Source organism: Salvia hispanica, chromosome 5 (assembly GCF_029641045.1).
Source record: "Salvia hispanica isolate PSC_SH4W2 chromosome 5, Shi_PSC_v1, whole genome shotgun sequence".
Classification (NCBI taxonomy): Eukaryota; Viridiplantae; Streptophyta; class Magnoliopsida; order Lamiales; family Lamiaceae; genus Salvia; species Salvia hispanica.
Window position 1 is genome coordinate 2,519,996 of NC_142696.1, and position 25,437 is coordinate 2,545,432.

The 25,437-nt window shown below is 35.7% G+C and overlaps 5 protein-coding genes across 5 annotated transcripts; all 5 read left to right on the plus strand.

Annotated features, from left to right (window-relative positions):
• Positions 1 to 86: 86 nt before the first annotated feature.
• LOC125189033 (uncharacterized) lies at positions 87 to 3,303 on the plus strand. Its single transcript, XM_048086200.2, has 10 exons — positions 87 to 215; positions 440 to 662; positions 892 to 1,096; positions 1,177 to 1,267; positions 1,333 to 1,478; positions 1,571 to 1,814; positions 1,891 to 1,995; positions 2,083 to 2,265; positions 2,350 to 2,551; positions 2,641 to 3,303. Exons 2-10 carry the CDS (start codon positions 449 to 451, stop codon positions 3,135 to 3,137), a joined length of 1,887 nt encoding a protein of 628 aa, XP_047942157.1. The 5' UTR covers positions 87 to 215; positions 440 to 448; the 3' UTR covers positions 3,138 to 3,303.
• A 771-nt stretch (positions 3,304 to 4,074) lies between these two features.
• On the plus strand, positions 4,075 to 7,058 carry LOC125188449 (uncharacterized). Its single transcript, XM_048085297.2, has 10 exons — positions 4,075 to 4,177; positions 4,287 to 4,506; positions 4,584 to 4,788; positions 5,059 to 5,149; positions 5,237 to 5,382; positions 5,457 to 5,700; positions 5,772 to 5,876; positions 5,958 to 6,140; positions 6,220 to 6,424; positions 6,499 to 7,058. Exons 2-10 carry the CDS (start codon positions 4,287 to 4,289, stop codon positions 6,981 to 6,983), a joined length of 1,884 nt encoding a protein of 627 aa, XP_047941254.1. The 5' UTR covers positions 4,075 to 4,177; the 3' UTR covers positions 6,984 to 7,058.
• A 650-nt stretch (positions 7,059 to 7,708) lies between these two features.
• Positions 7,709 to 9,554, plus strand: LOC125188450 (Pentatricopeptide repeat (PPR) superfamily protein). Its single transcript, XM_048085298.2, has one exon. It carries the CDS (start codon positions 7,769 to 7,771, stop codon positions 9,263 to 9,265), a length of 1,497 nt encoding a protein of 498 aa, XP_047941255.1. The 5' UTR covers positions 7,709 to 7,768; the 3' UTR covers positions 9,266 to 9,554.
• Positions 9,555 to 11,042: 1,488 nt separating this feature from the next.
• On the plus strand, positions 11,043 to 11,954 carry LOC125190035 (U-box domain-containing protein 9-like). Its single transcript, XM_048087236.1, has 2 exons — positions 11,043 to 11,348; positions 11,460 to 11,954. The coding sequence occupies exons 1-2, from the start codon at positions 11,043 to 11,045 to the stop codon at positions 11,952 to 11,954; spliced, it is 801 nt and encodes a 266-aa protein (XP_047943193.1).
• A 1,785-nt stretch (positions 11,955 to 13,739) lies between these two features.
• LOC125190034 (F-box/kelch-repeat protein At3g23880-like) lies at positions 13,740 to 15,158 on the plus strand. Its single transcript, XM_089058014.1, has one exon. It carries the CDS (start codon positions 13,888 to 13,890, stop codon positions 15,118 to 15,120), a length of 1,233 nt encoding a protein of 410 aa, XP_088914140.1. The 5' UTR covers positions 13,740 to 13,887; the 3' UTR covers positions 15,121 to 15,158.
• Positions 15,159 to 25,437: the final 10,279 nt, after the last annotated feature.

Genomic DNA, 25,437 nt, shown 5'->3' on the forward strand with positions numbered 1-25,437 from the left:
CTGGCCATCATGTACACTGTAAATAATAATCATATTATAATTATTAATTAAAGAATTAAAAAACATAAAATATGACTATAAAAAGGTGCCACTTTATTTTTCTCTAAAGCGCCAAAAATCATTCTCTCACAAATCATTTTAAAACTTCAAAGAAAGAAAATTAATTCTCAAATTCTCTCTAATCTTGATTCTTGATGCCCTTTTGATTATTGAAGGTTTGCATATTGTTCCTTAAATTTTTTTATTTTTTTTTATAATTTCAAGAAACACTTTGTAATAATAGCTAGATGCTGTAGCAATGTCAACGTTAATGGAAGATCAATTTTTTTTTTCATTTTCATCATCTTTTTTCAATGCATTTAATATGATAACAAACTCTCTATCACATAGATTTGGGAGGCGTTTTAGTAGGTGAGATTTTTTGGACTTTTTTTTTCAGTTGATCAGCATGGGGAGGCTTACGGCGGCGGCGGCGGCGGCGCTGTGGCTGTGGACGGCGGCGGTGGCGGCGGAGTACATGAAGTACAAGGACCCGCAGCAGCCGGTGGAGGTGAGAGTGAGAGATTTGATGAGTAGAATGACTCTTGCTGAAAAGATTGGGCAGATGACTCAGATTGAACGTGAGGTTTCATCTGCAGATGTTATCCACAAATATTTAATTGGTAGGTGCAAAAAGATCAAATTTTGATTTGTGGGATTTCATGTTTGATTCCTTATTGATGAAAAAGGGTCAATTCTTGATGAACCCTAATCTTAAAATTTGAAACTTTGATGGAATTTGCTCAATTCTTGGGATGATTGATGAAAAAGATGTTAAGCAAAAGGCCTCACTTTAAATAGTTTCTTGATTGTGTTTTTGCTGAAGTGGGAAGTTTGGTTTGTGCAAAATAGGGAGTATTGTGAGTGGGGGAGGGAGTGTTCCTCGGCCGCGGGCTACTGCAGAGGACTGGATCGATATGGTGAACGCGTTCCAGAAGGGGGCTCTGTCGACTCGTCTAGGGATACCGCTGATCTATGGGATTGATGCCATTCATGGCAACAACAATGCATATAAGGCCACAATCTTCCCCCACAATGTCGGCCTTGGAGTCACCAGGCAAGTCCATTTCTCGCGATATGGTTGATCGAATAGTTCTTGGATTGCGTTGATGTGATTTTCGTGTAATGCTGGATCAGGGATCTGGAGCTGGTCAAGAGGATAGGCGCTGCAACGGCTCTAGAAGCCAGAGCAACGGGGATTCCCTACACCTTCGCGCCTTGTATAGCAGTGAGTGAAGTTTGATGAATGATGATGAGATATTTTCTTGCTATGTTTGTGACTCCTCTTTGCAGGTGTGCAGGGACCCGAGATGGGGCCGTTGTTACGAAAGCTACAGTGAAGATCACGAGATTGTGCAGATGATGACCGAGATCATCCCTGGTCTGCAAGGGGAAGTTCCACCAAATTACCCAAACAACTTCCCATTTGTCCTTCCTAGGTAGGGATTAAAGGGCATGATCTATATATTTTTTCCAACGTCGTTGTTTGTTCGCCTTCAATTTGTCTGATTCGTGCTTGTTGTGGCGGAAGGGGGAAAGTTGCGGGATGTTCAAAGCATTTCGTGGGAGACGGTGGCACTGCCTATGGAATCAATGAGAATGACACAGTGATAGAGTGGAATGAGCTGGAAGAAATCCATATGCCTGCTTATCTCGACTCGATCAGGAAGGGTGTCGCGACAATAATGATCTCTTACTCGAGCTTGAATGGAATCCGGATGCACGCCAACTACGATCTCATCACCGGATACCTTAAAAACACACTCAAATTTGAAGTAAACACTCTGCTTATTTTGCTTCCACTTGATGAGAATTAGGCCTAATGGATTTTTTTCTCTCTGTTTGAAACAGGGTTTTGTGATCTCGGATATGCGTGGTATTGATCGTCTCACTGACCCGCCTCATTCGAACTACACGTACTCTGTTCAAACTAGCATTCTAGCCGGACTCGACATGGTAAGTAAGCACTACTAAGCAAGCATGTTAGAACAAAAAGCTCATAATCATGTATTGTCTGTGAAGAAACATCTGAATTTTTCGTAGATTATGGTTCCGACCCTCTATGAGGAGTTCATCGACGATCTAACGCTGTTGGTGAACGCGAACGCTATCCCAATGAGCAGAATCAACGATGCGGTCAGAAGGATTTTAAGGGTCAAGTTCATCATGGGACTGTTTGAGAATCCATTAGCTGATCTCAGTTTTGCTCACTATCTTGGGAGCCAGGTTTGCCTCTAGGGCCGTCTTTGAATGATCGCGTCTCGTCTTCTTCGTCTTCGTTTTTACAGTTATGGTCAATTCCTGAAACAGGAGCACAGGGAATTGGCTAGGGAAGCTGTGAGGAAATCGCTCGTTCTGTTGAAGAACGGGAAAGATGGAGACGGGCCGCTCGTTCCACTTCCAACGAGGTCAGAGAGGATACTCGTGGCCGGAAGCCACGCCGATGATATAGGCAACCAATGTGGTGGATGGACCATTGATTGGGAAGGACACTCTGGAAATATTACCATTGGTGAGTTTATGTCAAGCCTTATTATTTTGACCGTTCTGGTCAATTAGGTGCGCACGTGGCGTTGACCTAAGATTTGACTACTTTTGTAGGGACCACGATCTTGACGGCGGTGAGGAACTCCGTTGATCCCGAGACGAAAGTAGTCTACAACGAGAATCCCGAGGCGGAGTACCTAAAGTCCAACAACTTCTCCTACGCAATCGTAGTTGTCGGCGAGCCGCCCTACGTGGAGTCGTCCGGCGATAGCACGACCCTAACCCTAGACGACTCCGCCTACGCTACTATCAAAAACGTGTGCGGGGCCGTCAGGTGCGTCGTGGTGCTCGTGACCGGGCGCCCCGTCGTGATCGAGCCATACATCGCCGAGATCGACGCGTTGGTGGCGGCCTGGCTCCCCGGAACGGAGGGCCAGGGCGTCGCCGACGTCCTGTTTGGCGAGTACGGTTTTACGGGGAGGCTCGCGCGCACGTGGTTTAGGACCGTCGATCAGCTCCCGATGAACGTGGGAGATGCAATCTATGATCCACTCTTTCCATTTGGGTACGGACTCATGACTAGTCCTAGGGTTGTGAGGGCCTCACAATAGGATCACATTTGATCATACAAAACTCATTCTTTGGTGATTGATGTGGTTTTCTTACACGTGAACCTAGTGTCACCATCAATTTGATTCTCGTGTGTAATTCATGGATTGTACGAGATTAAAGGAATTTATTGTGATGGAATAGCAATAATAGTTTTTTTTATTGTTACTTGGTGTGGTGCCAATTTGCTTGTTTTGATTTAAAGAATGTTTGGATTGATTTTTATGTGAATATTAATCTTGTTTTGTTGAATTATTAATAGTAGGATTACTATATAATAAAGTCAATGGGAACGATTCCAATTTTTACATCTCTATCTCTAATAATAATAATAATAATAATAATAATAATAATAATAATAATAATAATAATAATAATAATAATAATAATATAATGACAATGCCAAAGCCCGACTTCTATATTTTTGATTATGTGCATGTGAGAGATGTATAAATAATAAGTACTATGTACTAATGTAACTTATACAAAATGAAAAAAAGTATAAGTTGAGAGTACTTAATAAATGCAAATTTAATAAATTTCTACTCCTATAAACTAGTAGTACTATTTAGTACTTACTATTTTATAGTAATTTATTAAAAAAAAACTGTGTGAACTATTGATTCATGAGTCTCTTATTGATTAGAAAAATTAAGATGAGTAGTAGTACAAGATAAGAGGATCAAATCATTATTAAATTTGATAATGTTTGTTAAAATAATTTTATTAAAAAAGATGAATACAATCATTAAATGGAAAAATTAATTAAAATTTGATAATGTTGATTGAACTGATTTTATTAAGAAAGCTAAATATAATCATTAGAATGGCAAAATTAATTAATTAATTAATCGCCATAGTAAAAGACACGTGTCGATCTCGTAGGTCCCAGCAGCCAACTTTGAAATGCGGAAAATGCATCAGACAATGTCAGAACACATTCTATTGAACCTTAATGTTTCTGATAAATAGATTCAATCAATCAACTAAAAATTCTAAAATAGATCCACTGTAAGCTCTGTTCTTGTCAGTGCAGCTCTTTGTAAGTGTAGTTAAAAGCATTCAAACAATTTTAGTTGATGCACTCAATGTGTTTGTTCATATGCCAATATGAATTTTGATCCCTTCTTTGTTTTGTTATATATATATAGATGCTGAGGATGAACAAAATGAGGGTGTTTTTGGTGTTTCTTTGTTTGTGGGCTGCTGTTGCAGAAGCAAAGATTCTCAAATACAAGGACCCCAAACAGCATCTGAATGCAAGAATCAAAGATTTGATGAGAAGAATGACTCTTGAAGAGAAGATTGGGCAAATGACACAAATTGAAAGCAAAGTAGCCTCCCCTGATGTGATGAAGAACTATTTCATAGGTGAAAGATCTCTTCTTTTTCGTGCCATTTGATTCGTTTACTGCGAAATCGAAAAAGATTCGGGTTTTTTTGAGCAGGGAGTGTGTTGAGTGGCCCAGGGAGTGTTCCTGTGGCCAAGGCCTCTGCTGCAGATTGGGTGAATATGGTGAATGGTTTTCAAAAGGGGGCTCTTTCGACCCGGCTTGGGATACCGATGATGCATGGGATCGATGCTGTCCATGGCCACAGCAATGTGTATAAAGCCACCATTTTCCCTCATAATGTTGGGCTTGGTGTCACAAGGTGTGTGAGATTGTGTGTTTTTTTGGTTAAAAAGTCTTGAATTTTGGAGATTTATTGAATGTGAGCTTTTCAGTTTAGGTGTGTGTTTTGTCACTCTTGGAAAAAGCTAGAGTGTTTTGCCTGATTTCATCTTAAAATCATGATAATTTTAGGACTATGATTGAGCTGTGAACTGTGTTGATATGCAAAGATGTTGAGTCGATTTCTGGTTTCGGCCTTCGTATGCTTCGATAATTCGAGATTTAGTTGCTATTGACATCGCAAAAATAGGGATCCACAGCTTGTAAAGAGGATTGGAGCTGCTACTGCACTGGAAGTTAGGGCCACGGGAATTCGATATACCTTCGCACCTTGCATAGCTGTAAGCCGAGTTTACGCCCCCTCTCTTAACCCGGGAATTAGATACGCTTTCGTGTTTCTTGATGTGCGATCGTTTGTACCTTGATAGGTCTGCCGGGATCCAAGATGGGGGCGTTGCTTCGAGAGCTACAGCGAGGATCACAAGATTGTTCAGGCCATGACTGAGATCATCCCCGGTTTACAAGGCGATCTCCCAGCTAACTCCAGGAAGGGCATTCCTTTTGTTGCTGGAAAGTATGTTACTTTTTTCTGATCTTTAAGTAAACTTGAATTCGGCTCTAAAACTCGGGTTGTGCATCTTTCCGAAGGACAAAAATTGCGGCTTGTGCAAAGCATTTTGTGGGAGATGGTGGCACGACGATGGGAATAGACGAGAACAACACTGTCATCAACCCGAAGGGACTGTTTGGCATCCACATGCCGGCTTACTATGATTCCATCAGAAAAGGCGTGGCCACGGTGATGATCTCTTACTCGAGCTGGAATGGCATCAAGATGCATACGAACAAGTTTCTCATCACCGGCTTCCTCAAAAATCGCCTTAAATTTCGGGTAAATATCAACATTCGATCAACTTCTCAAGATTCATCAATGGTGATTGATTGATTGATTGTTGATTGCAGGGCTTTGTTATATCAGATTGGGAGGGCATCGACAGGATCACGAGCCCTCCCCACGCGAACTACACTTATTCTGTTCAAGCCGGTGTTCTTGCTGGAATCGACATGGTTAGTTTTACTTCACCAAACAAGGAAACGAGGATATAAACACGGCCTACCTAACTTGACACATCTCTTGATCTTTTGCAGGTTATGGTACCTAAGAATTACACAGAGTTTATCAGCACTCTGACTTCGCTCGTGAAGAGCAACGTGATTCCCATGAGCAGGATCGATGATGCTGTCCGTAGAATACTAAGGGTGAAGTTCGTCATGGGCCTATTTGAGGATCCCCTAGCTGATCTCTCCCTAGCAAAACACCTCGGAAGCCAGGTTTGTCTTCCGTTGTCGTTTCTCTTCATTTCACCGGTCTTTTTGTTGCATTTAGTGAAGCGTATTATTTTCGTTACAGGAACACAGGGAGCTGGCAAGGGAAGCTGTTAGAAAATCACTTGTCCTGCTGAAAAATGGCAAGGACCCGAAAAAGCCATTGCTTCCCCTTCCGAAGAAAGCACGAAAAATCCTAGTAGCCGGAACTCATGCTGATAACTTGGGATTCCAATGTGGAGGATGGACTATCGAGTGGCAGGGCTTTCGTGGCAACAACGTCACGTCCGGTATGTTCTTAGAACGACGTCGTTTGAGATGTCTGTTATAAATGTCTGGTCTAACAATGTGATGATCTTTGCAGGAACCACAATCCTAGCTGCCATCAAGAAGGCAGTAGACCCTTCCACACAGGTGGTGTTCTCCGAGAACCCCGGCTCGAGCTTCGTGAAGGGCGGGGAGTTCTCCCACGCCATCGTCGTAGTGGGAGAGCTCCCCTACGCGGATAAGGCAGGGGACAGCACGAACCTGACCATCGCGGAGCCTGGCCCGAGCACCATCAGGAGCGTGTGTGGATCGACGAAGTGCGTGGTGGTGGTGGTGTCCGGGCGCCCGGTCGTGATGGAGCCGTACGTGAGGCGGATAGACGCGCTGGTGGCGGCGTGGCTGCCCGGGACGGAAGGGGGAGGGGTGGCTGATGTGCTGTTTGGGGATTATGGATTCAGTGGGAAGCTTGCAAGGAGTTGGTTCAAATCTGTGGATCAGCTGCCTATGAATGTTGGAGATGAGCATTATGATCCTCTTTTTGCATTTGGATTTGGTCTCACAACTCAGTCTAGGCATGTTTGAGAGATGAAAATGGCTCAGCCTGGAAACTATGAATTACTACATATATTGGGGCTATGTGAGTATTTATTATTGACACCATATTATACATCCAATCATTTGAAATCATCTCTGAAAGAAGAATAAATAAGTACTAATAGAGTAATAAATGTACATAATTGTAATAGGTAGTGTTATAAAATAACCAAATTCTAATGTATAACCAAAAAACTAAATTAATCAAATTGAAAATCATGCGTTAATTTATTATATTATTTAAGTTCATACGAGCTCTTACTTTTTTGTTTGAATTAAAACGATCTTAAAATACCTAATAAATGTCTTAAAACTAAATCAAATTGAAAATCATGTGTGGATTTATTATAAATCCTTAAAATTGACTATTTTAATGATATCTTTAAAAATTTTATTAGTTTAACATAAATTATTAAAATTATACCATTTTTAAGAGGCAGTTTAGTAAAAATAATACTCCTACTAGGAATCGAATTTAAAGAAAATTGATATGAAATGTGAGCGTATTATAATTCTACAATTTGTTAACATTATCTTTGTTCTTTTAGCAATCCCTACTTTCAAATTAGAATTTTATTAAAAATTGTTAAAAATAATGGAGATAAAAAGGCAATATTCACCATTTTTTAGTTGAAAATATTTGGTTGTTAAACAGACATTAATCTCTTTTTAAATGTTAATTTTTGAAACCTTAAAAAAACACAAAATAACAGACAGAATCCGAAGTAGCTAACGCCGCCGCAAATAACTTTTCTCCCCGATTCGAAGAAGCAATGCACAGTGCAGTGGCGCAGAGACTCCAACGCCTCTCTCTCCTGCCATCAACAACAAGGTACTTGTGTTCAATCCCTAACCCCCAAAACGACGACGTTGAGAAAATCTTTCGCTTAATCACCACATCTCCAGACCCAAAATCTCTCAAACACTCCCTCAAAAATTCCCAAATCCCCCTTTCCAATGACCTAATCGACCGAGTTCTCAAAAGGGTCCGCTTCTCTCACTCCAATCCGCTCTCCGCCTTGGAGCTCTACAAATTGACTTCCAGAATCAATGGATTTCTCCACACCGCTTATTCCTTTGATACCATGCTTTATATTCTCGGCAGAGCTCGGAAATTCGATGAAATTTGGGAACTTTTGCTCGAAACCAAGCGAAAAAATCAATCTTTGATAACCCCAAGAACTGTGCAGGTTGTTTTAGCTAGGATTGCTAAGGTTTGCTCGGTTAGGCAGACGGTTGAGTCGTTTAAGAAGTTTAGGAAGCTTGTTTTGGAATTTGATGTGAGCTGTTACAATGCGTTGTTTAGGACTTTGTCTCAGGAGAAGAGCATGAGTGATGCTAGGAATGTTTATCATTCATTGAAGCATGAATTTAGGCCTAATTTGTATACCTTTAACATCTTGTTGGCTGGTTGGAGGTCTTGCGATGAGGCGGAGGCGTTCTTTGCGGAGATGAGGGGTATGGGAGTGGAGCCGGATTTGGTGTCGTATAACTGCCTTGTGGATGTGTTTTGTAAGGGGAGGGAGATGGGGAAGGCGTACGAGTTGATTGGGAGGATGAGGGACGAGGGGATTGATTTGGATGTGATCACGTACACGTCTTTGATCGGGGGGCTGGGGTTGGTTGGGCAGCCGGATAAGGCGAGGGAGGTGTTGAAGGAGATGAGAGAGTATGGTTGCTACCCTGACGTTGCAGCTTACAACGCAGTGATAAGGAACTTCTGCATAGCGAAGAGGTTAGGGGACGCGTATGGTTTGATGGAGGAGATGGCAAAGGAGGGCTTGAGCCCCAATGCCACGACTTTTAATGTGGTGTTGAGGTCGCTGTATTGGGAGAATGACTTGAGAGGGTCGTGGGGGTTGTATCTGAGGATGAAGGGGATGGGGTGCTTGCCTAGCACGCAGTCGTGTATGTTCTTGATCAGGTTGATGAGGAGGCAGGAGAACGTGGGGCTAGCACTTGAGCTGTGGGGTGACATGGTTGAGAAGGGGTTCGGGTCCTACATTTTGGTGTCGGACGTGCTGTTTGATTTGCTCTGTGACGCGGGGAAACTGGAGGAGGCGGAGAGGTGCTTCTTGCAGATGTTGGAGAAGGGGCAGAAGCCTAGCCAGGTTTCGTTTAGGAGGATCAAGGTGCTCATGGAGTTGGCTAAAAGGGATGATGCTCTTGCTAGTCTTTCGGAGAAGATGTCCGCGTTTGGACCTGTGATACAGAAGCGGAGGAGTGATGTGGACGAGCTAGATAGGCCCGTCTCTGGCACTATGATCTGAAAGGACGCGTTGTGGTTCATGAGACTCGACAAGGATTCAAGAAAAGGTCCAGGCTTCTCGAAATGTGGTGGTTCTTGTTTTGAACCGAACCGCCTTGAGGCCACTGAGGGAGCGAGCGTTTAGACTCGTGGGAGTGGCCGGGGACGGGTCGGAAGATGGCTAATTTGGTTTGGTTGGAGAGGGGAATTTGGGAGTAAACATTGAAATTTTGTGAGACTGAAAATTTGATGTAATGAGTGATTGGAATGTAATTTCAAATTTTGAATAAAGTAAAATATTAAAGGCGAAATCCAACGCAAAAGCGTAGCAAAAAGAAAGTAGAGTGGTAGTAATATGAAAGCAAGAAACCAAGAATTGGATTTGATTCATACTTTAATTTTAACATTTAATAAAATATAAACGATTTAAAGAATAAAAACAAGACTAATCGAATTAGTGTAACATATTTTATTTCTAGTATAAATTCTATAGTTTGAGAGATCATCAATATAAGTGGGCTTGCTGCATTTATACATGGCCCAATAAATTGATACGAATCATAATATTAAAAGCCGTGTTTTTCTATTTTCAAATGTAGCCCATTATATATAGTTTTCTTTTTAAAAATTGTAGGATCAAAAATTTTCTTTGAATGTGGAAACGTGTTAATTTACTAAAAGATCAATTAAGGACTAATTCAAACACTAAACAAAGTCCTATAAAATTGTTTATTTAATTTATCGTGTGTTTTCACTATCTTGTTGAGGCGTTGGGTAGTGTTTAGGGCAGTTTTTATTAATTCTTGATCTGTGTTTACAGTTCTTGTTGAGGTGTCCATTTTGATAATTGGGTGGAGTTGTTCTTGATCTGTGTTCACTGTGTAGGGTAGGAATTAGGGCTGATTTTGATAATTAGGGAAAAATTGTTATTGATATGCATGTAGAGTATGCTATGGCTGGTGTTGACTATTTTTTATCTGTGTTCACTGATGGTTGAGGTGTAGGCTAGGAAATCTTAGGGCTGGGTAAATATACCGAAAATGGTATATCGATCGTATCGTATTGATAAATATCGAAAAATATCAAATTTTCGGTACGATACAATACCGTATCGTAAGTTTTCGATACGATAACGATACGAATTTTCTTATACCTCGGTATACCGTTTTATATCGAATATACGACATATATCGATATTATCGGTATACCGAAATATATCGAAAATCAATACGTATTGAATTATCGATACATACCGTTTATACTGCTTATAACAATAATATAATTTTTTTTAAAGATTAAAAGTTCAAAATCATAAATAGATATCCATTTAATTTATTTATATATTCAAAAAATATTTATTAAAAATCCTAAAATCATAAATAGATATCCATTTAATTTCGATATACCGTTCAGAACGGTATACCGAAGTTCGGTACTATATACCGAAATTTCGATACGATAACAGTATATATATTATCCATACCGAAACTTTCGATACAATAATGATAAGAAATTCTTTAATTTCGATAACGATACAAAATTTTCGGTACAATATACCGTATCGACCCAACCCTACTAGGAATCAGGGCTGATTTTGATAATTAGGGGAAAATTGTTATTTATCTGTGTGTTCAGTTGAGGTTTAGAGTAGGATTTAAGGCTGATTTTGATAAAGGGGGGAAATGCTCTGATTATCTTTTGCAATTAAGTGGATGACTATTGTTTATTAATGATCACCTCAAATGTTGTAGATCTATGATCGAGAAAATATACAAAATTGGTTCGATTTTGAGATCACGATGTGCCCTGAAACTGAGATTAAACTGCTAAACTTTGCCTTAATACCAAACCGTTCCATCAGTAGCATGCTCTTTCATGAGGTAGATATAGCAACATATGATTCTAACAAGGAGGAGGAGGGGGCCTTGTCTACTGAAGAAAAACTTGTTTTCAAAAATATGATGGAGAAGGTGTCCTCGCCCCAATTGTCTACTGAGATCGATGCTGCTAAGGAACTGAGCAAGATGGCAAAAGTGCATTCGATCATGGTGTTATTAGCTGAAGCAAGAGAGACCGTGACACAACTATTGTCAACCTTCTACAAAGTCAGTATCCAGGAGCAAATAGACCTTTGGAATATGATAGTTACCATGATGTCGAGCATCTCCGACCACAACAATATTAAGCGGTGACCTAATTTGCCTAATGCGATACAGCTCCTTGTTGATGGTCTAAGGGGTGGCACAATGCAGGCTAGGGGCAATGCAGATGCTGCCCTTAACAAGCTGTCATGTCTTAGGCCACAAAAGACCATGATTCGGGGATATGGCGCGTTGGAGCCCCTCATCGCACTGTTTGATGAAGGGGATGATTTTGCAGTGAAGGAAGCTGCCTTTACTATTTACAATCTCTGTCTAATGCCTATAAATAATGTGCGAGCCGTTAGAGATGGTGCTGTTAGAGTGTCAATAAAAAGGATCAATGACGGAGGGATTGTGAATCACGCACTGTTTATCCTTTTAATGGTTGCCAACAACCCGAATGCAATAGAGCAGATAATGGAGCACGGTGGAATCTCTTGCCTATTTGAAACCATAAGGAATACTCCCAGTTCCCGGATAAGGATATTAGTGTTTCCATCCTACACACGATTTGCAGTTGTGATCCTGCCGCGTGGAGGGAGATGGAACACAAATAAAGGATGCATCTGACACTACATCTGTTCAAAGGAGACCAAAGCTCCGAGAATACTGCCATTGACATCCTCAAGATGCTACGCTGTCCGACACAAAGAGTGCACAAGAGGTCATCTGAGTCTTTTTATCTATAGATAACAAAGGTTTTCATAGCTGACTGTGAATGATTCAAGACTTGCATGTTTTTTACTTTGAGAAAAGATTTGGGCAAGCACATAAAAATCAAATGAAATGACATTTCTACCCCTTATAATTTTTCTATGACTAAAACACCATTTTGTGAAAAATTAGTGGGGCAATGACCACCCTAATTTTAATCAAGATTTTGAATATATCATATGAACTTGCACAAGATCTATTTATTTACTTTTCTCATTGAAAAGAACCTATATAGAAGTATCCATAGACATACATAAATAAATTTCAATCAAGATTTCATGAATATTAATGTCCCACTCCATTAGTTTAATTAGTTTCATCATACCACTTGATAATATATTTTTCAATTCGAATAATCACCACTTTCAAACTAAACTTTATTCACCTAAAACTTATGAGAGGATGCATGATATATATGATGTCCTATCCTTTTGTTTTCTGTATTCGTTAATATATATATTATATATACATTAATTCATTTTCTCAACTCTAAAGTTTTAATGAATTTTGATATATAGTAGCATTCTTTAGTGGAAAAATTATACTACTACTTCGGTAGCTCTCCCTTGCTAAGACCGAAGTTATATAGTACTCATAGATATCAATTTGACACAAAACTAAGTAGTAGTGAGGGAGCGAGCGTTTAGGCTCGTGGGAGCGCATGAGGGAGCGAGCGTTTAGGCTCGTGGGAGTGGCCGGGGACGGATCGGAAGATGACTAATTTGGTTTGGTTGGAGAGGGGAATTTGGGAGTAAACATTGAAATTTTGTGAGACTGAAAATTTGATGTAATGAGTGATTGGAATGTAATTTCAAATTTCGAATAAAGTAAAATATTAAAGGCGAAATCCAACGCAAAAGCGTAGCAAAAAGAAAGTAGAGTAGTAGTAATATGAAAGCAAGAAACCAAGAATTGGATTTGATTCATACTTTAATTTTAACATTTCATAAAATATAAACGATTTAAAGAATAAAAACAAGACTAATCGAATTAGTGTAACATATTTTATTTCTAGTATAAATTCTATAGTTTGAGAGATCATCAATATAAGTGGGCTTGCTGCATTTATACATGGCCCAATAAATTGATACGAATCATAATATTAAAAGCCGTGTTTTTCTATTTTCAAATGTAGCCCATTATATATAGTTTTCTTTTTAAAAATTGTAGGATCAAAAATTTTCTTTGAATGTGGAAACGTGTTAATTTACTAAAAGATCAATTAAGGACTAATTCAAACACTAAACAAAGTCCTATAAAAGATCAATTAAAGACTAATGCAGTTTGCTTTGAATAGCTATGTCCTATAAATTTGTATTTTAGTTTGAACATATCTCTTAGTCAAACATAAAATATTGAAATTATTTTTATAAACTTAATTAAATTGGACTAGACTAATTTAGAAACACGTCTATTTTAAAAAAATTCTCACCACAAGCAATTGCGTCCTTATAGGATATATTTGTTGAAGAATTCTATAGTCAAATGAATCCACATAAATTATTGAAATTATATTACTAAACTAAATTATTGGACTAAACTAAACAGAATAAATCCTAAACCCTAATCTTGATAGCTTAGCCCATAAATCTTACAAATAGTCGAAATTTGATGGAGAGAAAGAGAGCGGTGGTGTGCAAGTTTAATCACGGTAAACTTTCATATGGACTTTTCATGCATTGTTGTAAATTTGAATTTTAATTTGAACATATGTATTGTTTAAATCTTTGCTTATATATGTATTGTTTAATTTATTCTTTACAGAAAGACCAAATTCATCCATCCAAAAATGAAGCCTTATTTACCATTAGAAATCATCAAAGAAATCCTATTGAGACTCTCTATTGAAAATATTGCAATTTGCAAATGCATTTGTAAAGCATGGCTAAATCTCATTGAGAGTGACGACTTTGTCAAGTCTCATCTTTCTAAATCGGCCCCTGCCCTAGCCGTGTCGACTATCAAGTTCAATTCAAATAGGGTTAATGTTTTCAAATTGGAAGACGGGCTCGGGCTCGAGCCCTTTTCAAATGTTTTTGCCAAGCATGGTTTAATCACCAAGTTTGATTTTCAGCGAGATTCAACAATACAAGGTTCTGCCAATGGTTTGCTTCTTCTGAAAAAAGCATTTGCATCAGAGCATCTCTACGTATGCAATCCCATCACCCGTGAATTTGTTGAGATTTGTGGGCGTGTTATTCATAATGGAGATCGTTTTGGATTTGGAGTGAGCAAAATCGGCGGACGGCCTAAAGTTGTCCATCATAGCCCCGAATCCGGATTTCATGTATACACTCTTGAAGCGGGATCGGGATCCGTGTGGAGAAGCGTTGAAGGCGCTCCCCCATTTTCTGACCTCTGCGACTATTCCATTTGTGGTGCATTTTTTAGTGGCAATCTTCATTGGTTATTTAAAAGTGGTACCACGATGATTCCTTATGTTTGTTGCTTTGACCTTGAAACAGAACGCTTTAGTAAATTTCCCGCGCCTTTCATGGAAAGCACATGTACAAGAGGGGTGAGTTCCTTTAGTTATGTTACAAGTGGGGGGTGGTTGTATGGTTTGGTAGATTGCCTGTGTATTCATTATTACGACACATTAGACGACGATGTGATATGGTTTTCGAAGGAACATGAACAGGTCGAGAAACGTTGGACCACGCTCCAACTCGTCATGGAACAAGAGCCTTGTTATGGACACAATGGCATGGTGGGAAGGCCTTATTATGGAAAATATGCGATGCATGCTCGTCTTCTTCCTTTTGTTTACGGAGAGAGTGCTTGTCACCCTATCAAAATTTACAGAAATGGCGGCATATTGATGCTGTCACATGATAAGCGCTTTTTTTACTATTCCAAGGAGAAGAGAAATGTTACCGAAATTAGTTTGTTCGGGAAAATGGATGATGACTGTTCTGGTCTCTCCTCCATTCTTTTCACTCCAAGTTTTCTTTCACTCAAAAGAAATTTGGGTTTGGAGAATGTAAAACCACTCAAAAGAAATTTGGGTATGAGAATGTAATGAGTTGAGTTTCTATATTTCTTTTTTCTTAATTTACATTTGACTTGTTACTTTTTAATTACTTTTGTTCATTATTTTTTACCATTTACCTATTATTGATCCATTTAAATTAACTACCAAAAAAAGTGAAAGAGCAATTGTCCTTAACTGCTATGAAGTGGTGAACTATGCAAAGAGAAAGAATGAAGAGGTTCAAATTCAACTCTGATTTGGGTTGGGTTGATTATAAGTAGTAGTACAAGTTTAGGGTTAGTATTCTTAATTTCTTTTCAAATTTTTAATCAAATGCAACTCTATTTTTTTATTGTTATATGGACTGTTATTGGGCTAATTATATTTAGGACTAAATTGGTTCGAGTTCAATAACTCTAAAGGCTCGGGCTTAAATTTGCTTGCACCAAGTCGACCCAAGTAGTGCCGGGAGTAAATCTATTTTTGTCATGCCGGTTAGTCCGTTAGTAGAAGTCTTGTTTCCATTACACGTTTCTTAAAAAACTTCTCTCTCTACTCTTTTCGTCTCTCTTACTTTATTATTTCCACTTTACTCACAAAACAACACTACATAAAATGTCATGTCGAATAACAAATGCTCCACTTAGAGTCGGCGAAGGGAGTACCGATTTTGACGAAATCACCCCCAAGGTCCATAGATGTGCAGCGTCTCCTTTTGTGGTAGTAGTGTTTAATTTGTAGAGTACTACTATTATACACTGAGCCACATATTACTAATTTTGTGCATTTCTGAAGAAAAAAAAAATTAAACGTAAAACTAGTAAACGAATTAAAAATATGAAATTATCGTAATCATCGAAAGTTATAAATTACATCGAATTAAATCAAATGATAAGTGCTTTTTTTACTATTCCAAGGAGAAGAGAAATGTCACCGAAATTAGCTTGTTTGGGCAAATAGAAGATGACTGGATAGGTTTCTCATCCATTCTTTTCATTCCAAATTTTCTTTCACTCAAGAGAAATTTGGGTATGGAGAATGTAAAATCACTTCAAAAGAAATTTGGGTATAAGAAAGTAATCTCAATTTAGTTGGTTCTATATTTCTTTTTTCTTACTTTCTTATCATAGGAGTTGTAGTTTACATTTGACTTATTACTTTTTACTTATGTTCATTATTTTTTACCATTTATTTATAAATAATAAGTAAGTTCCATTAATTTGTTTAATCTATATTTTATTATAAAATTATTATATGAAGTGTAAATATTATTTCGCATTTCTTGATACCCGTCCATAAAAAAAATGAGAGGGAGACTTATTAAGTACATGTAATACATCAAATTTTGACCGAAATTACCCCCCAAAGTCCATAGCATTGATAATTTATGCTCTCTCCCTTTTTACATGATAATTTAAAATCTTAAGAAGTTTATTTTAATCTCTCGCGCAAGAGCATGTATTGTCACTATATAAACAGCATTGACAAGTTTGATTCGAATTTGTCAGTGCTATATACACTGACCATACTATTTTATAGCATGATTATAATTAACATTGATTTATATATACACAGGGGAGTGTTATATTGCTAACTCAATGCTTAATTGCTAACTACAACTCAATAATAGCCATTAGATGTTCAAATTAAAGGCCTAGATCATTAACCACAAAATATCAATACGATCAACAAAAAACGTCAATAAGGCTATAGGATTAATTCCAATAAAAATCAATAGGGGTATTAATGTCAAGTTAGTTATAATTAACTTTTAAAAGAAATCCCAAAACTTTAAATTCATATAACATATATCAAATTAAAGATAGTTTTATAAGGATTCCAACGATATACTACATGCATATGTTCCGACGTCAAAATTTGAAAAAAAAATCTAGAATTTTCGTATTTTTCGTACATAGGCTAATGTCAATACAGCTAAGATAATATGTCAATATAAAGCATATACAATGTCAATCCTAAATTTGTATTGACATTCTCAAAGCATTGTGTTGATATTTTCGAAACACTATATTGACATTTTCATCCAAAACCCTAATTTAGCGTTTTTTTTTAATTTTTTTCAATTTAATTAATAAAAAAGAAAATTACACATGGCAAATTGTAGACCACACATTTTTTAAAATCATGTGGCCTTAAATTAGTTGTAGTTAGCAATTAAATGATGAGTTAGCAATTGATCACTCCCCTACACATCTAAATGTATATATATATATATATATATATGATAATTTTATGATTTTAAGTTCAAAATATTATCCTATGAATTATTGCATCCCAAACAAATAAAAACGGTCCGGATTTAGTCCTCTGACTTCTCCTCCACTCTCGGCGGAGGATCGTCTGACGCCATTGGTAGAATAGAATCGAACTGCTCTTAGCCATCGATTTCGTCTCTTCCTTAAATTTTTTAAGCAAAACCAGTTAGATACTTCCTTTATGTGGAATATTTTATTCAACGCGCTCAAAACTCTTTCTATGCTTAAATACTTACTTCCTCTGCATTTTTTTGGCACCAAAATTTAAAAACAAATATTTAATGTAATTAAATAGAGTGACATATTAAACAGAATAAAATAGAAGAGTTATGAGTAAGTAATACCCGTCCGTGTCAGCAGTGAGGATACCGCTCGTCCGCCAATGCAGCTTGTCCGTCCTTGCCAGCGGCAGGGCGTCCGTGCCGTTGAGCAGGTCGACGTGGCGGGCTGTGATTGGCCAATGACTTAGCTATTGGAAATTCTTTTTTTTTTTAATTCAAATTTAATTTATAAAATCATTTTTAAATAAAAAAAATATTTTCCCACTTCCCAATAAATTATATCCGTTTTCTACACACTTTTAATGTATTCCCCAAAATTCACATTTTCATCTATAAATGCTCTCACTTCAACATTAAAAATTATGTAATTTTTAATTTGTAGGATTTTAATTATGTAATTTTTATTTTTTAGGATTTTAATTATGTAATTTTATTTTTTAGGATTTTAATTGTGTAATTTTTATTTTTTAGGATTTTAATTATGTAATTTTTATTTTTTAATGTATTTTTATAATGTAGAAATATTTTTAATAATTGAAGTATTTAAATTGAATAATAAAATGGTGAGACCATTGAGCTTGTCCTTGAGGAAGAGCACGGATGTGGGTGTTGTGCTCTTGCCTAAGGACAAGTAGTAAAAGTGGGTCTGGATCCACCTCCATGCTCTTATTTAAAAGCACGAATGGAGATGCTCTAACTTATTAGAAACGAGCCCATTATTGTTTATATATTACTCCTACTATATTAAAGAATTTCGCAAACTTATTAAATAAATAATCTGAGTCATTTACAAATCATCAAGACAATTATAATGATATGATGAAGCGGTGGGAAAACCTTTGGAAATACATAGTTTTATTTTATAATTTATAATCCATCTTAAAATAATAATAATAATAATAATAATAATAATAATAATAAATAAATAAATAAAAATTCCCCTTCATTTAGTTAAAAATGAAAACAAAAATGCACAATCTAAGCCAATTAAATAATTTATAAATCCTTCTACCCACAACGTTAATAATGGTTGTATAGTTATTAATAGGGGTGTTTATTTTTCTGAATTGCTTTATCGTTAATTGATAAGTATTCAGATGAACGTGACAAATTTTGAAAAAAATAATTCAGATATGGAAGCATGGGTCGAGAAGGATAAGTAGGGGACCAAACTCATAGTTCAATTCACCTCTTAATAGAACTTTATCGTACTTGTTTTTTAGGATAAAACTTTCACATTTATTTAATTACTAGTTTAAGCTACCCAAGTTGAATTTTCCCACTAAAGAAGCTATATCAAAATTCATTGAAATTTCAGAGTTGAGAAAAATTGCTAAAGAATGTTTTGGTGTCAATGGAGGTGAATAAAATGATACGGTCTTGCAACAAAAATTATAAATTTACCACTGTTTATGATTTTGATGTAAAACCTCCTACGCAGACAATAACAGTTGATGTATATATAGGAGAAAACAACAGGATAGGAGAAATCATCTCATATAGGAGTATCTTTTCATAGTAGATGTAATTACGATGAATTCTTATAAAAATTAGTATCTTGAAACAATTACAGTAGCTTTGTTATTCGAACTAACCCATTTTGTATTTCTAAAAAGTAATTCAAATAGTTCCCGTCGAAATTCGAATGGCATATTCATGCCTAATATTTATAATCGCATAATAGCCCCAAAAACTAGATTGTCACAACTTATACGATAAATTGACAATTATATAATCTTCGATATTAGGAATTACAGAAACTAAGATATTATAATAAGTTGTAAAATAAAATTAGTGTAATTAAGAACCACATACCAAAACTCGACATGATTTTAATGTATGTATAACACGCCATTTAAAGATTTAATTTCCGATCCCCCATTTTCTTGTTGACAATAAATTAACAATAAGTACTACAAATCTTAAGATGCTACCTGACAATTATTTAAATGAATTCTAGTTTTGTCTTTTTAAACGGTAGTTTTATAGCTTTAAAAATCAAGATACTAGCAAATAATGATATTAATCATATATAAATATAACAAGTTACATAATATAAATTAACTAATTATTTAAATACAACAAGTTGTAAAATGAAATTATAATTGTATTTAATATTACAAGCTGTAGAATAAACTTGGTTAATAATTACGAATCATACATCAGAACTCCACCTGGTCTCAATAATTTACTATCAAGATAGTAAATTGATTCAAATAATTTTGTATGGAATATATGGACTTGACACTTGACAGCTACCAACATAATAAAACCAAACATAGAATTAAATTGATTCAAATAATTTCTCAAATTTGATTACTTACTTTACTGCATAACTCATGGTCCTCCTATTGTCCCCAATTATTAAACTAGATAATAACACTGGAAAACTTGATAGATGACACGTTTAAAATTCCCACCTGCCAGTAGTACTTTATTTTATGAAAATCCAAAACGTGCGACACATAAATGAAACATACTATTATCAATTACAAGTCTCACAAAATTTCACGAGATTTTTGTACTTTGTTATAACTAGTAGTACATCAATTATGTTAACCTTAGTTAGATTTAATATGATTTTCCGAATTTTTTAGATTTATAGATAGAATAAAATGATCTTTAATAATCTTTAGAATTCTTTGTCAGGGAGATTCAATGTACTGAACAGAAATATAACGGATAATCTGATCAAATCAATTTCGGTGGTTCTACCAAAATATTTGATCGGATACAATTCAGAGAAAAATCAGAATTTTCTTATGTTGATATCTGAGAAAAAGAATCTGTGAACCAAACAAGAATCGATCAGTATTTAACAAGATGAACAGACACATCTGTTAATTTCATAACTGAAATTAACTACTTTTCAAAGGTTTCCGAAATTGCAAACTAGTCCTTTAACTTTCAGAAATTACATTTTCGAATGAATTTCTTACACAGCAACTTCGTTGGAAATAAAAAATTTCCAAGCTGACCTACCCCAGCCAGGGGCTTCGCCCCTAACATCATAATGAATTCAAATAAGCGTGCACTCCGCGCCTCCAGACTTATATAATGTCTCATTATGATAATACTGATCAATCAAGTTAATCCGATTACACTAAAATATTCAACATTCTTTCATACTAATATATTCGACAACGCGTTGTTAATAGTCTTCAAACTGTGTCGTTAATCACCATTTCATTAATATGACTTGATAAGAATTCCTATATTAAAAAAACATTGCAATAGCATCATTCCGTACTTGATAAGAATTCCTATATTAAGTTCAGTTGTTATAAACCAGAATTCCATAATTTCAACAAATGCCACAAATTTTGACATGTTGCAATGTAATACAACAAGGAGGTACGATGGCATATTGTCTTTTGCATCTATTCACTCTCTATATATTCACTCCTCTTTTTTTTTTTTTCTTGCTAAATCATCAATTAATATATGTAATAAGATCCGTCTCATTTTCGTTCACAACATAAATCACCAATTTTATCGTTTATTATTTTACGTTTGCTTTAAATTTTGAATTCTAAAACAAATTATAACTACATAGATTAAAAACAACAGTCCCATATATTAAGAAAAAATGAAGATATTTAGGAATTTGATAGATGGGATTCTCGTAAAAAGTAGGTCCATCCATTTTCTCCACGCACAATAAAGGTAGGAATATTTTCCTATATTTCGATCCTTGTCTCTCTCTCTCTCTTTTTTTTTTTTCCAATCCTCTTTTATTCATATTCAGAATATATTTATATATGTGTGTCTATTAGAAGCTACATTTCGATGACCAACGCATGAACAAATGTTTGAGTTGAATTTTGCATTTGCATTTGATAACGTATATATATGTCTATTATGCATTTGCATTTGCTAATCTCCTTTAAGTGACAAAACAAAGCAATGTCTATTATGCATTTGCATTTGCTAATCTCCTTTAAGTGACAAAACAAAGCAATCGTTTTTACATTTAAATAGGAAGTAAAGATATTAGTTAAACACTACTCCTATTTGAGAAAGGGAATTGATCCTATCGAGAGCTCTTTGGTTCATCCTTTACTTCTACAAAACATGGCGGGGGGAGGAGGCGACCACGTTCAACATGCTCTTCTGATTACCCCCGTCTGGGCGGTTGCCACGACTTGCTTCATCTTTGTCTTTTTCGGCTCCTTCGGCGAACATCTACTCCACCGTTTTAGCGCTGTAAGTGTTCATACTTTACTTTAATATTATTTGACGAAAAATTACTTCATTTTAACACCCACTCTTGTTTGAAATGTTAGTTCCTCAAGGGGAACAACAAAAATGCTCTGTACGAAGCTATCGAAAAGCTCAAAAGTGGTAACTCATCTCTCTCTTAATCTATATTTATCGTTTGATATATAAGCTCAAAACGGTTATGGTTGGGACATGACATGTTTAAGAATAAAATCAAATATGTTGCTTCCTATTTTTCATGATCTGCATATTAGGGTGTAAATCTTAATTCACCGGCGGATCCAGGGAACCACCCCTTCCCGGCCGGCCGGGGAGCCTAAATATCCCTTACGATCATGCTGAAAATATCAAAATCGCCCCCTGCCTGCGAAAATAATATGAGTTTTCAATAAATGTCATACTGAAATTAGGAGCCTAGTGGTTATGTTGTTGGTCTTTTAAACAAGTGATCCGGGGATTAACCTCATTGACAACATTTTTTCTTTACTGTTAAAATACTTATTTTATGTGATATATATTTTATTACTTGTATATCAAAATAAATATTTAAAATATTTATGGAGTTTACATGTTTACTACGTATTTTACTTAAAGTATTACTTTTGTATTTTTTATATTTTATAACCAATCTTTCTTTATCTTATCAACTCATATTACTTCTTACTATTACCCAATCAAATCATTAAAATACTTTATGAATTTAGATTTTTATTAGTTAAACATATTATTTTGTTATACTTACAATTTATTTTTTATTTCAATAAATTTTTAAAAATATTTGAAACATTTTACGGTTAAAATACTTATTTTATGTGATATATATTTTATTACTTGTATATCAAAATAAATATTTAAAATATTTATGGAGTTTACATGTTTACTAGTATTTTACTTAAAGAATTACTTTTGTATTTTTATATTTTAATTAATATATTATTTAATTATATTATTAAAAAAATTATATTAATTTTTTAATATTTAATTCCGCCCCTCCCGTGTTCATGTCCTGGATCCGCCACTGAATCTTATATTTTTTGTGCATGTCTTTAATTTGCTGTACGTATGTTAAGTTGGACTTTTGTATTAATTTAAGGCTAAAAATGTCGTCAATAAAAAAAATACACGGAAATAAGCTTTCCATGTCAAACACAAAAAGAGTATACTCACTATATTTGGGAAGAACACTTTGAATGCCCACTTAGCTTTATTCTTTTTTAGACGTTTGGCAGGGCAACTGAACTATTTCTTTAAACTAGCATGCACGGGACATAAAATTTTCAAATAATAAAGATAAATTATAAAGTAAGTAGATTAAAAAAAATAATAAGAATATAGCGATATAGTATATGGTTAAGAATATATGTTCATTACAATAAGTATTCATAATATTATAAAAAACATTAATTTATAAATAATAGAAGTTAAAAAAGAGAAATGTACCCACTCTAAATGAAACATCCATATTCGACACATGAGTTAGTTCGAATAAGATATAGTAGTACAAATAAAAGAAAATGAGTTAGTTCATCTATTCACTTTCTATATATTCACTCCTCTTTTTTTTGTCACTCCATATTCAACAAATGAGTTAGTTCATCTATTCACTTTCTATATATTCACTCCTCTTTCTATATATTCACTCCTCTTTTTTTTTCACTCCATATTTGACAAATGTGCGACTAAATATTAAAGAGGAAAAATCCAAGCATTGAATTATATAACTGTATATTTTTCAAAATAGTGAGTACTTTTCGAGTATTTAGAGTACATCAACTAATGTAGGACTTTAAGAGGAGATGTCATATTAGGAATCTGGATATTCCCATGCATACAGCAAAGTGAATAATCTTAGATTAGTCGCGTTATTTGGTTTGCCAAAGCGTTTCTCAACCCAAAAGAATGCACCTCGATGTGAACACGTTACTCAAGCATCACCAGCATCCTAATATTTTGCAAAAGAAAAAAAGGGAAATATAAAACAAATATAAAAATAAAAATAAAAAGAAAGAATCAGCCGCCCGCTCAGCCTCCTTCCTCGCTCCTTCTATCCTAACTCACCTCGTTCGCTTAAAACTCCTTAACTTGAATTCCCCTCACTCCGTCTTTAACTTGTAGAAATAACCTTTTTGAAAACATAAATAACGTACTAATAAGTCTCAAGAATCTATATACTTATAGGAATGCATGCCCCTAATTAATCTTGACCCAAGAACTTATTTAGAATTCTAGCACGAAAACAAATAAATTTGCAGTCCAAACTCCCTCGTAAATTAATTCCATCCGGCCCTATCTTCATTCTCCTATTTCTCCGGCCTAACTAATGAAAACTCCTTGGCCCAATTCACTTAAAATGGAGCAGCCCATTTTCTCACAATAATCGACAGCCTCCCAACTACTACTAATTAAAAGAAAGCTGACCCACTACTAATTAAAATGAGTCATGAAAGTCGAAGATAAACCTCCAATTCCATGTACCAGCCTTATTGTTTTGGTGATAAAATGCTATTGAATTCTTTTCATGATTATAATATTTTTAGTCATATTTTATTTTATGAATTTCAATTAGTCACACATAATTGAATTTTAAGCTAAGTATATATAAACATAAAACAATGCCTTTGTGACGTTGTATCAATCAACCAAAACAATTCCTTTGTGATGAACAAGCTACTGTTAAGAGCCTCCTACTCTCAACGAAGATCACTTGATTGATCACGTACGAAACACAGACAATTCCGGCGCCCCACGAATAGTGTCGGCGGTTACTCTCTCTCGACTCTCCGTCGATAGTTAATTTAGGGTTTGTTGTATTACGCAAGTAATTTGAGCAAATAATTCTTCATTAATTGAAAGACGGAATTAATGAAAGCCCTGTTTATATAATCCAAGGACCCTAGGGTTAGTTCGAACTAATCCTATACATCATGAAAGAACCAACAAAATAAGGAAAACTCGACGGAGCTTATAATATGCTCAAAAATAAGTTCAATACTCAATTAAATAATAAAACACAAAAATACGACTCCAACATTAAGAAAAATAAACTGCACTTCTTGTTGATGGCGAGCGCCTATTTGGCGACGTAGTCATGAAGTCGCTCCGGCGGCTTCAACTGCTTCCTTGGTCGTAAACTCCTTCCTTCGACAACTACCTCTTCCAACTTTTCTTCCTCTCGCTCATCCGGAACTACCACACTCGGTAGCGTCGACTCTCGCACCTCGTTCGACGACACCGCTTCACTCCTCACACAACAAAAAAAATGTCAGTTTACCGACGGAATTACAAACGGAAAAATTTTTGCTACAAATAACCGACGGAATATTCCGTCGCTAAATTATTTTCCTTTTTCAATTAATGTATTTTCCGTTGGTAATTCCGTCGGTAAAAAAATAATTACCGACGAGTTCTTTGACGGACAATTAATGTCCCTCGGTAAAAAACTCGTCGGTAAAAAAATTACTGACCGGAATTACCGGACGGAAAATAAATTAATTAAAAAGGAAAAATATTACCGGCGGAATTTGTAGCAAATATTATCCGTCGGTAATTCGTAGCGAAAATTTTCCGTCGGTAAACTGCCATTTTTT

Excerpts from the sequence above, each read along its gene's own strand:
- LOC125190035 (XM_048087236.1), top strand. The coding sequence starts at position 11,043 with ATGTGCCCTGAAACTGAGATTAAACTGCTAAACTTTGCCTTAATACCA. Across the intron at positions 11,349-11,459 it reads TATTGTCAACCTTCTACAAA|CTCCTTGTTGATGGTCTAAG; the intron begins GTCAGTATCCAG and ends AATGCGATACAG.
- LOC125188450 (XM_048085298.2), top strand. The coding sequence starts at position 7,769 with ATGCACAGTGCAGTGGCGCAGAGACTCCAACGCCTCTCTCTCCTGCCA.
- LOC125188449 (XM_048085297.2), top strand. The coding sequence starts at position 4,287 with ATGCTGAGGATGAACAAAATGAGGGTGTTTTTGGTGTTTCTTTGTTTG. Across the intron at positions 5,150-5,236 it reads CCTTCGCACCTTGCATAGCT|GTCTGCCGGGATCCAAGATG; the intron begins GTAAGCCGAGTT and ends GTACCTTGATAG. Across the intron at positions 5,701-5,771 it reads AAAATCGCCTTAAATTTCGG|GGCTTTGTTATATCAGATTG; the intron begins GTAAATATCAAC and ends TGTTGATTGCAG.
- LOC125189033 (XM_048086200.2), top strand. The coding sequence starts at position 449 with ATGGGGAGGCTTACGGCGGCGGCGGCGGCGGCGCTGTGGCTGTGGACG. Across the intron at positions 1,996-2,082 it reads TTCTAGCCGGACTCGACATG|ATTATGGTTCCGACCCTCTA; the intron begins GTAAGTAAGCAC and ends AATTTTTCGTAG. Across the intron at positions 2,552-2,640 it reads CTCTGGAAATATTACCATTG|GGACCACGATCTTGACGGCG; the intron begins GTGAGTTTATGT and ends CTACTTTTGTAG.
- LOC125190034 (XM_089058014.1), top strand. The coding sequence starts at position 13,888 with ATGAAGCCTTATTTACCATTAGAAATCATCAAAGAAATCCTATTGAGA.